The sequence below is a fragment of the Amphiura filiformis genome, chromosome 2, assembly GCF_039555335.1.
Source record: "Amphiura filiformis chromosome 2, Afil_fr2py, whole genome shotgun sequence".
Lineage (NCBI taxonomy): Eukaryota > Metazoa > Echinodermata > Ophiuroidea > Amphilepidida > Amphiuridae > Amphiura > Amphiura filiformis.
Window position 1 is genome coordinate 54630808 of NC_092629.1, and position 12534 is coordinate 54643341.

The following is a 12534-nucleotide window of genomic DNA, read 5'->3' on the forward strand; positions in this document are numbered from 1 at the left end:
TCGGCGGCGAAAATTTTTTCCCCGACCCCAAATTCCTACCCCCCTTGAAGTCTAATGGTGCGTCCCTTACTAAAGTACATTACAATCGTGTAAAAACATAATTTAGAATATTTTTAAAGGGCGTTCTTCTCAGCAAATGTTATGATTATGGCTTAAGGGATCTACAGTGACATTGCACTTCCGGTTCGGTTCGAAGTGATTTGCCTCTCAGCTCCGTGAGTTGAAACGAAATCAGACAGTGTCTGACACGATTTCAATTCTGGTGTGATTTTCCATTTTTCTTTTGAAAGTATCACCTCTTTGCTTCTAGGGGAGGGAGGGGGGTTGAATGACTTAATTCTAGAGACAATTTTAATATCTGTTTTCTGTCAATATATACTTCAAGTCTTAATAATCATCACAACAACACCGGGCGTGGGGGATTCAACTTCAATCGGCCTATAATCAACCAAATGCAAGAAATGCTCATAATCATTTCGTGGTTGGTGTTGTCCGATTTCCTCTAGCAATGTTAAGGTTACGTACTGTTTTTATCAGTTCTTTCGGCTCTGATTGCTAAACTTAAAACTCTCACACCATACGGTCTTAACGTTGATGAGCTCCTTGCAATTGTTAAAGTTATGTCTGGTATACAAATAATGCATAACCTTAAGACATCATATCGCCGAGTCGTGGCACAACGAGACGTTGCTGTGGTATATGGCTTATAATGTGGCTTATATATAAGCCACATATAATACGCGCATATCCCAGTTCCAACTTTAATTAAATCGGACTGACTACATATGTGTCTCGCTGGCATTGGGTATGTGTTCACAGTTGATATTTACATTTTCTGAGTTGCTTTAAATAATTAAAAATATTAAAATCTGTATTGATCTTATGTATCAAAATGAACATTACAGTCACGCGGTAGCTGTGACCAGCAAGTTTTAAAAATAAACGTCTGATAACGTTTTATTAAATTACTTATTGTCATAAATCAAGGATAACAAACTTTCAAACTGTTTTTCGTTTTATTCGTTTTATGGAGTAGATCGTAACCTGATGACTTTCCAAGCTTGGAACTGCTTGGCTACATTTATTAAAAGAAAAGAAATCTACCTAAAAAACGTTGACAACGTAAAGAAAGCCCAAGTCTAAAATTGCCCCACCTCCGATCACGTTTTATTGGTAGAGGTAAAAATACCTCAATTTGGCTCGTTATTTTCTCCACTATTTTTCACCATAAATCAGGCAGTGTTCATATGTGACCAGTTCCAACAAAACCCGGAACAAGTCGCCAAACATGTTTTGGAGTTACAGATCTTTAAAGATTACATTCTAATAAAAAAAAATCAAATTTTGCCAGGCAAAAATTTGTTTTCAAGCCTAAACTTCCCCCACAAATTTGCCAACTCAAAACCCCGAGTAATTTCAGTCACTGGAAAAATGAATGAAAACAAACTTGAAAACTGATAATATAATTTTCTCATTCTCAGATACAACGAACAGCTATTGTGCGAAACTGCAGCTAGTGACATCAGCAATCTCCGAACAACAACAGCTCAAGAAAAACAAAATTTAAAACCGAGAATACAATTTTCTCATTCTCAGCTACAAAGAACAACCCTTGTTCGAAACTGCTGCCAATTATCATCTATCTTAAGAAAGAACAACAACGGCTCAAGAAAAATAAAATTTTAAAACTGAGAATACAATTTCCTTATTCTCAGCAACAAAGAACAACCATTCTCGAAACTGCTGCGGCGTCATCAGCAATCTCCAGAACAACGACAGTTCAAGAAAAATTACAAGCTCATCAACAAAACTTTCCTCGGAGTGCCCAAAAATCTTGTCCATCAAGAAAAACAAAATCAAGGCCACAAGTCTTGTTAACACAACCTGTGTCAAACATTAAACAGCCAAAGCTTAACCTATATCAAAAATAATTCATTTCTCCATATACCCAAAAATCACTCAAGTAATAATGCGCCACTCTTTACCTTTAGATCTGCATGCATGGCTGGCAAAACTCAGACCGGAGAGCAGATATTCTTGAGAGGGCACTCTGCAGGGTGTAACAATAAAATTTGTACAATTTTGAAAATAGAATGACACAAGTATGCCGCATATTTTTTTGGTTTGATATTTATATGTCTATCAAGATAATTTCTTTAGCCACCGGATAAGCTTTGTTCCAATAACATCGATGATATACACGTGATGATATGACCAATTATGTAACCTAGTCTTAAAACCGCTTGGGCCACTTTTGTCTAGGTGTTACAAAAGTGACTGAATAGAGTTGAACCATGTACCAGTTGGGCGGTGCTCTTATGATTGGTAGTTTTAAACAACGGGGTATTCGAAGTGGAATAATATAGTTTTTGAAAGTCACAACTAAGCACTGACATAACAACCTCATTTACTAGAAATCATGGCTGCAGCTCAACACCTTCAACCCAAATTCACGTCGGAAGAGCGTATTTTTATGGTTGTGACATTCGGTAGCACATGGAGTCAAGCCGGGAGTCAAGTAGAAACCATAAGATTGTTTATAGCTCATTTTCCAAACTCACGTCTTCCATCAAGGCATACAATTACATATTTGTATGAGAAGTATGTAGAATTTGTTAACAGAAATGCTTGCAATAGTGGTCGCCCCAGAACAGCTAGAAGCCCATCTGAACTCAATTTCAAAATTTTATTGTTTTGTTAAATGTCGCGGTACATTGGATCATGCTTTTGATGAATGCATTTGAGTAGTCCGTCATATTCACGGTATGATACGTTATGTCAGGGATCTACATGAAGTGATAAGCATCCTAGAATGCTGCCCTCATTCGGAATATGTATCCTAGGTCTAGACAATAGGCGGATTAGCGGCCATTTTGTCTTCGACATGATTTTATTCACGTGTCCTTATACGTTAGTACACAAATATATAAGTTAACAGGTTTGCAATATTAAAATTATATTTTGAATATACAATATATTCTGTAGTAAATCGATCAAATGACGGTGATTGTTCAGGTATTATATGCTTGATAAAATTAAACTGTCTGTCCAGCTAGTATGCTCCTCCGCCGTCAGTGTGAATCCAGACACATCACGTACCGTGTTGCGAAGGTGGAGGAGACTAAGGCTGTATTGACGAACACGCATGCGTTAAAAATATGTATCCTAGGTCGAACAATAGCGTGACGTAGTTTCCGGCATTGTTCCTATGCACTTTCACCCTCCTGTGGGAGTTCTTAGACAATTTGATTTTTCTCATCAGTCTGAGCAGAGGGGTGACACTTCTCCTGAAGCATGGCAGAATGACCCCTGTATTGTGTTTGTTCATTTGTGATGCGATCAAGCAAAATCAGTCGGAACTCGGAAATATTGATTTTGAGATATAGCCAAACAAAGGATATATTTCCTTTTGTTTCCTCTTGTTTTGGAAACTCTTCAATTGCTCGTATCTTTGGAACTGTTTGCTCAATTTCAATGGGGTTTTCTGCAAAATCCAGCTTTGTAAATGTTTTTTACTATCCTATAAGAAACTGAAAAAATAATATTTCCGAGTTCCGACTGATTTTGCTTGATCGCATCACATTTGTGTATGGAGAGCGATTATACTAGAAATACCTTTTAAAACCATTAAATTAGTATCATTACGATTGGGTTTTGGAAATAACATTCTGTTAAATCATGCATGACTCAATTACAAGTCTCTAAATCCCTTTCTTCTTGTCTATTGATATTTTGAATAGTGTTTATCTTTCCCTAATAGATTATGATAGTAAATGAACAATCAGCTTGGGCAGTTAGCACTAGGCCCTACATCTCATAGGACAATAAAGCTAGTGCCCTGATCGATTCTTCCTGCATATCAATATGCTTCATTTACATTACATTACAGAGATCGGACACTAATCCCAACCATACCAAACCATGTAAAGAATGCTCATCTATATTACAGGTGATATTACAGGTCTATATTACAGCATTAGATTGGTAAACTATGATCTATTTGCAAGTATTATTTTGATTGAGCAGGAAATATGTGATACTATTTTTTTTATAGTACTAGTCTAGTTGCCGGCGTCAGGTATACATAGAATGGTGTTTTTTTTATGATGATGACATGGACGTACTGATCATTATGTATGATGCTAACTCATACAGGTGTTGTGCGTTTGGCAATTTGGGAGGGGTGGAGGTTCAAAATGACCCCATAGGATTATAAAATCAAAATTTCAATTGCTCAAATACCTCTTTCAAATATATCAAATTATTTACATAAATAAACAACAACAAAACAACAAAAAAAAAAATAAATAAATAAATAAATAAATAAATAAATAAATAAATAAATAAATAAATAAATAAATAAATAAACCAAAAAAAGGAACAAATTGTAGCGTAGCATTAAAATCATAAATATAACCATTGCTGGCAGGAGGACTCGAACCAACGATATTGACCTTAGCAGTCTGATGCTCTACCACTGAGCTAGATGACAGCATCTAGTGATGAGGGTCGAGTTTTTAGCTTATACAGTGTTTGTCTGTGATAATGGCATTGTTAGTTGTGATTTCTTACGACTAGTCCAATAAAATATCCACTTACTTGCAGACGTTTCGGAAACTGTCAGTTTCCTTTATCGATGCTATTGATGTAATGACGATCTGTATACAGCTGATGTTGACTGCTGCTTAGCAACTGAGTTGCCAGTTGCTTTCTTGTCAGTTATCAGATCGTCAAAAACGTGACTCAAGTTGTATTGCCCCTCGTCTCTGTTCATGGTGTTGCCCCGCTTTCTGATGGTAATTGCCTCTTTGATCCACCTTTTATATCTGTTGCTCTCTTTGCCCACGATCTTAGCCTCATCCCAATTGATTACATGATTGTTTTCAACCACATGGTCTGTAATAGCCGACTTGTGGATGACAGACTGTGATGCCTTTCTCGTTGCTCTTGTTTTGATGTTGTCTCCGATTTTCTCAGCCTCAGTTTTATGTTCGTCAAGTCTTTTTCCAAATTTCCTGCCTGTCTCCCCGATGTAAGCCGAATTACAGTTTTTGCAAGGAATGGAATATATCACATCGGTAGAATTATGGGGTTCCCGCTTGTCTTTTGGATGTACTAAGAGATTGCGAAGTGTGCAATGAGGTTTCATTGCCGTGGCGATGTTATATGTTTTGAAAACCCTAGAAATGCGCTCGGACACACCTTCCACATAAGGAACAACTACCAACCCTTTAGACTTGTTCGAATCGTCTTTCTTCTTTCTCTCTTTCTTTGACTTTGGTTTTGCCATCTGATCTTTCACCTTCTTGATGCTCCAATCCGGGTAGCCACATTTTTGAAGTGCGCCTTTGATGTGATCGTCCTCTCTTTCTTTATCCTCATCTTCGGTGACAATTCTGTTCTTTCTGTCCATGAGTGTGCGGACGACCCCTAATTTATGGTGTAGAGGGTGATGCGACCTAAAGTTCAAGTATTGGTCGGTGTGTGTTGCCTTCCGATACACCAGTAATTTAATCGATCCGTCATCTCGTCGAACAATCAAGGCGTCTAAAAACGGGATCTTACCATCCTTCTCCTCTTCATAGGTAAACTTGATTGAATCTGTGTCGTCCACTTGGTTGAGGTGGTCGGTGAGGGCGTTAACTTCATCTTTAGCTACAATTTCCAAGATATCATCAACATACCTTTTCCACAGCTTCGGTTTGCATTCCATAGGCGCCGTAGCAATCGCAGTCCCTTCCAGGTGTTCCATGAAGATGTTAGCTGCCAACGGTGACACTGGACTGCCCATGGCTGCTCCGAAGCGCTGTCTGAAGATGTTCCCACGAAAGGTAAAGTATGTTGTAGACAAAATAAAATCAAGTAACTCCACCACGTCTTCTGTTGCCAGATTGTAACCATAGGACTTGTTGTATTCTTTAAGCCAACTTCCCTTCTGCAATCTTTCTTTCACAATGTCAAGTACTTTGTTGACAGGTGTACACGTGAACAGCGAGACCACGTCATGTGAGTTTAGGAGACGAGGGGCAATACAACTTGAGTCACGTTTTTGACGATCTGATAACTGACAAGAAAGCAACTGGCAACTCAGTTGCTAAGCAGCAGTCAACATCAGCTGTATACAGATCGTCATTACATCAATAGCATCGATAAAGGAAACTGACAGTTTCCGAAACGTCTGCAAGTAAGTGGATATTTTATTGGACTAGTCGTAAGAAATCACAACTAACAATTCTACTATGAACAGTCCTGATGAATTTGTTCAAGAATGTGATAATGGCGTTTAATTAAGCGAAGTCGAATTAAAACCAGATTGTCAATGGGGAGAAAATTTTTGGCCAGGCGTATAAATGGGTTTTTACCCTTGTGTATAATATGGGTTAAGCCGTTGATCCACTTGGGAGTTACGCACATCAGTGATTTCAGATATGCGTTCACCCATGTAAAAACAGGTGCAGGGTTTTGATGCAATCATAATGGTTTTGTTAAAGGGTTTTGTTGTTGCTATGATACAACCAATCACTTGGCATAATTGTAGCTGGTCAAAGGCAAGTGGTTTTTTGACTCATTCATATCATGTTTTATCATCGAGAGATCAACTTCTATTGAAAAATGGTTAACGCATCTATGGTTAAATAGCTGCATGTCAATATAAAACAGTGGCATGTTTAATGCTTGCATTCGCTCTATGGCAATGTATAGGAATCTCCAGGATATTAACAAAATGTTACATAGATTGCGTCATCATGGTGGAATTCTTGTCTTTCGGCGGTATGGAAGAGACAGAGGACTTGAGTAGGCAAGTTATGATTATAATCTGTTAATTTATACTATGAAATAATAATGATAATAATAAATAACAGAAATAGCAATAAGGAGGATCACCACGAAGGACAGCGATTAAGTTATACGGGTAACATACATATAGCAAAAGATTAAGCAACTATTATACTTTATCTCGTATCTTTTGACAATTTTATTAAATGTAAGCCTTACGTATAACAATTAACATCTATTAAAATACGCGTATAACATCTATAAGCAGTGCCAAGAAATGAGTGCGTAAAGGCATAAGATAGGAGGCGAGTTAATTAAAACATTAAATAGTGCCAGCGGGGGCATTTCAGTTGATCGAATAATTATGAATAATATGAATTAATATTATTATGTGGTTAAATAGATTAATTTCAAACATGCTCAATATACACGAGCACATGGGATGTGTAAGACGGAGGGCAAGTAGTAGGACCTATGGTACCTTCTGTATACTGGGGGATCAATTTATATACAAATGCACGGTCAGATTCATCTTCGAGTTATTGCGAGTTGATAGAGTACGTAAAAACCCCGAATTAGTATCACACAAGTTCGAATTAATGACGCTTCAGATTGACATGGTTTCGTCAAAAAATAATAGGCCTAAAGACGAATATTTCAGGATATAAAAGTTGTATTAATTATGGTAGGCAATAAGTACAAGCAGGACTAGCGGGGAACAAATGTAATTAAGCAACAAATGGTAGGGTCAAGGAGGTTGCACTAAATTCATGGTTCTATTTATAATGAAAAACAGAATAAGGAGAAAGAAAAACTATTGTTTATCAAGAGAGATAGACCAGCTCTATATAATGGCAGAGTCTGGATCTTATCAAGTAAATTATTATAAAGTATGCGGACACATCAAATATGCTATAAGATATGTATGTAGGCAACGGGCAAGGAATACATGATTATACAAAGTAGATGAGAAACATGTTGATTTTAGTAAACAAAGTAGGAGGAGCAGTTATATGAGGAAGCCACTAATTGCATAGTGCGTTGTGATGTTGGCCACCATTTACATTATAGGTAAACAACTAATGTAGTAAGACAAGCCTAAGTTGAAAGGGCGAAGGTCACGCTTGCGAATCCACATGCATACAATGAGCTACAATGGTAAACAATTTTATAACAAATAGGCGTTTTAAAAATAAAAACAAAGGAGTAGGCCTATATTTACAAGTTACAGATGTCCAAAAAGAAACATGGCAGAACAGACACTAACAGACAAATCATATCTGCATATCATAAAACAGTAGTATAAGACATACAGTGTATAGCATCAGTTGTCTCTTGCTGTGTATTTTTCTTTCATTTCAGAAATTCATAGTGTTGAAGTTGTGGAATTAGCATATACATTGTAGGCCACTTGTGAACATTACGAACATGAACAATATCGAGTGGGATATGGCCAAATGTGTAGTGGACATCATGCACGGTATAAAGTTCAGTCTACAACAAGCGACAATTGACATTACATGTACTTCACAAGGCGAAGTTCATGATCTCATGGAAATTAAAAACAATTTCACGCAGGAACGCTTGGACATGCATGAACATTTGGATATATATTGATTCGTTATCTAAATCAATATATCATGGAAAAATAACACGTTGATGTTTGGCAAAGTTCATTCTACAAATCATATACCGTGAAAACGTGTTGGATTATTGTATTGTTGTTAAGGAGTTGGTAAGTCCACACGTCTTACAAAAGTGTTGTTGTTTCAACATTCTTTACAACATAACTCAAGAACCACATGACCTATGTGTATCTGTGATATTTAAATTCTTCTACCAAATCGCAAGGACCGGATGTGCGAACGTCTCTCACATATGCAGGAATTATTACGTGTTTAGATGAACGATGTTGTAAACCGTTAAAATCGATGCACAGTCGATTATAATATTAATAGTCGCATCACCGCATCATCAACATGATTGTCAGGGGTGTGACAGCATGGAATTGGCAATTGATGGAAGCTCAGATGAAAACAAAAACCAATGCAAGTAGTTTGTAGTCACAAAACAAAGTCAAGCAAACTTTATTTGGAAATGGCATGATCATCACCAGAGTAAAACAATGTCCAAAAAAGGACAATGAACTACAAGTATACAGTACAGGATTAAGCAGTCTAAAATGCATTTAATTTGGTTTCCTTGGGATACAAATTGAAACGTAATTCGTGAAATGCATAATAAAGCCAGTAGGTAACATATATTGATATAACTCTCTTGCTATGAACCTCACAGTTGGCAAAGGCGAAATGATAAACCAAGTTCATAAAAGAAAAAATGTTATAGATCCTGTATGAAAATCCTTTGTAAATATTGAAACGATACACGCTGCAATTGGAAGGTTTTCCTGCTTTTATCCCACGAAGGTTTTGATTAGGTTTTTCTACGTTCCAATTGCATCTATTCGGTATCAGTGACAGTATTAAATCCAACGGATTGGTATAGGAAGTTGTGTTTGATATGTATGATTTCAAAGTATGGGTTTATTTTATTCAACAATTAATTGAAAACCGTGTAAGAAATAAAATATACTGTAAAGCATTTAGCCACTTCAATGCTTAAAATCAGTTCTCGAGGTGCTAATCGCTTAACCCAAAAGTAATTTGTGTAATTATGTTGGCCAATCTTGTGCCACTCTAAAATCACAATCATCAACTCAAGCTCCACAAGTGAAATAATTCTTTATCCTATAAAGCCGAATAGCGCCCGCCAGCTAACTTCAAGCTGCATGTTCCATGTTGCATCCATTGCAATCATTGAAATTGAAAAAAAGGGCGTGTGTTAAGCAAGTTCCTTTTGAAATGAAGGAACTTGTTTGGCAGTTATTTTTCGGCTTTCAATGATATTCTGCATTAATTATATGCATTTATGACAAATCATGGCAAATGACATGGTCATTATTTGAAATCTGCGTAAAGTATTGAATTGAGTGTTATAAAATACACACGATAATGATTCCATATGGCGATGGCCTTTCAATTAGCGCGTGATAGTTTTGTCTGCGTTTTGGGACCTTTTGGGGCTCAATTATAGGCCTATGGTATAAGATATATAGTGCTAATTAGCGAATATTAGAAATATGATGAACCCCGGGATGATGAACAATGGTATATGGTAACTTGTGCCCTTAATTAGCGCAAATTATGGTCATGTTTGGCTTTGGGGCATTTATCATAGGGAATAACATGTGCCCGGAAATGGCTGCGGATTATGGTCTTGTCCGGGTCATGGGTCACTTTCCCATGGAATCTAGAAGTTGTTAGATTACTATAGTGCTAATAACGTCATAAGAAATAATGTGCCTTTAAATACGCGCAGATTATGGTTGTGTCTGGTGTCAGGGCATTTTTCTTTGGTATGAGATACTTAAGAAATCCCATAGAGGATATTCTTTATAAATAAACCAAATGATCTCTCGGTTGGTATAGAACATGACCACCACAAAAAAGTGTTGTCTCCCATGTTTGTTGTTTTTGAGTTCATTGACAATGGCGTTTAATTAAGCGAAGTCGAATTAAAACCAGATTGTCAATGGGGAGAAAATTTTTGGCCAGGCGTATAAATGGGTTTTTTACTCTTGTGTATAATATGGGTTAAGCCGTTGATCCACTTGGGAGTTACGCACATCAGTGATTTCAGATATGCGTTCACCCATGTAAAAACAGGTGCAGGGTTTTGATGCAATCATAATGGTTTTGTTAAAGGGTTTTGTTGTTGCTATGATACAACCAATCACTTGGCATAATTGTAGCTGGTCAAAGGCAAGTGGTTTTTTTTGACTCATTCATATCATGTTTTATCATCGAGAGATCAACTTCTATTGAAAAACCCACCCTCCACGCCCAATAAATGTACATGTTAAGTGAAAGTAAAGTAACAGTGAGTCATGTATAAGTTTACAGGTTTTAGTGGAAAGTAAGAATAATCAATTGGTTATAAGTTTTACGTAACTTTGAAAACATGTTTAATGCTAAATTATGCGGTTTAAATTAACACAAACATTAAATGTTTTATCAGAGCGTTAAACGTTTTCAAGTTAATCATTTGAAACAGAAATATCATAATAAATGTCAAATGTTCACTTCGAATTCATGCATAACAATATAAGAATTGAAGTAATATAATCAAGCCTTGCAGGCTTAATTGAATTGAATTTAATGGCTTAACATGTTTAATAAAACATGTTTATCATAACAAGTGGGTACACGGATAAGATAATAACTCGCAAGTCAGCAAGTGATTATAAATGTGAACTCAAGTTTAAGTCTATAAAAAACTTTCAATCGTATATACAGAAATATCACAATAAATGTCAAATGTTCACAAAATGAGGTAACTTCAATTCATGCATAACATAAGAATTGAAGTAAATATTATCAAGCCTTGCAGGCTTAATTGAACTTAATTTAATGGCTTAACATGTTTAATAAAACATGTTTATCATAACAAATGGGGACATGGATAAGATAATAACTCGCAAGTCAGCAAGTGATTATAATTGTGAATTCCAAGTTTAAGTCTAAAAGCTTACAATTGTGTATACAGAAATATCACAATAAATGTCAAAATGTTCACGAAATGAGGTAACTTCGAATTCATGCATAACATAAGAATTGAAGTAAAGATTATCAAGCCTTGCAGGCTTAATTGAAATTAATGGAATGGCTTAACATGTTTAATAAAACATGTTTATCATAACAAGTGGGGACACTAAAGATAACTCGCAAGTCAGCAAGTGATTATAATTTTGCATTCAAGTTCAAGTCTAAAAGTTTTCAATTGTATAGACTTGAGCCTTAAACACTGCATAGAGCGGGCGTGTTAAACTAAAGATGTCTCCCAGCGCAAAACACTGGAGAAAAATGGTTCACAATGGAAAGGAGAAGCAGACGTATAGAAACAAGGTAATAAGTCAACAAGTTCAAAATAAGTTTGATATGACTTTGAATTCATAGCAAATTCTAAAGTCTGAAAATATGTAAGCTAAATAATTCCACAAAAAAAGAATGTTTCTGTTGGCGTCAAGTAGGCACTTTATCATAAAATCAAAAAGTAGCCAAAGTTAAAGAAAAAGCACTTTACCACTGTCTACCAGGTTTACGGCATAATCAAAAACAAAAACAAAACAAATCAAAATGGTTGTTGTTAAAGACATAAGCCTGGTACATGTATGTCAACAGTTTCCTAGGCATTGTGGTAAATACATACCAATTAACTGTACCTATCGGAAATAAATACATGAAATGATTGAAGCAAAACTTTTCATGTCCATAAACGAAGACGCATACATGCAGTTATTTTTCGGCTTTCAATGATATTCTGCATTAATTATATGCATTTATGACAAATCATGGCAAATGACATGGTCATTATTTGAAATCTGCGTAAAGTATTGAATTGAGTGTTATAAAATACACACGATAATGATTCCATATGGCGATGGCCTTTCAATTAGCGCGTGATAGTTTTGTCTGCGTTTTGGGACCTTTTGGGGCTCAATTATAGGCCTATGGTATAAGATATATAGTGCTAATTAGCGAATATTAGAAATATGATGAACCCCGGGGATGATGAACAATGGTATATGGTAACTTGTGCCCTTAATTAGCGCAAATTATGGTCATGTTTGGCTTTGCATGTTTGGCTTTGGGGCATTTATCATAGGGAATAACATGTGCCCGGAAATGGCTGCGGATT

The 12534-nt window shown here is 36.2% G+C and overlaps 1 protein-coding gene across 1 annotated transcript; it reads right to left on the minus strand.

Moving 5' to 3' along the window:
- Positions 1-1959: 1959 nt before the first annotated feature.
- LOC140141449 (uncharacterized) lies at positions 1960-5791 on the minus strand. Its single transcript, XM_072163308.1, has 2 exons — positions 4818-5791; positions 1960-2050 (listed from the first exon to the last, which is right to left on the minus strand). The coding sequence occupies exons 1-2, from the start codon at positions 5789-5791 to the stop codon at positions 1960-1962; spliced, it is 1065 nt and encodes a 354-aa protein (XP_072019409.1).
- Positions 5792-12534: the final 6743 nt, after the last annotated feature.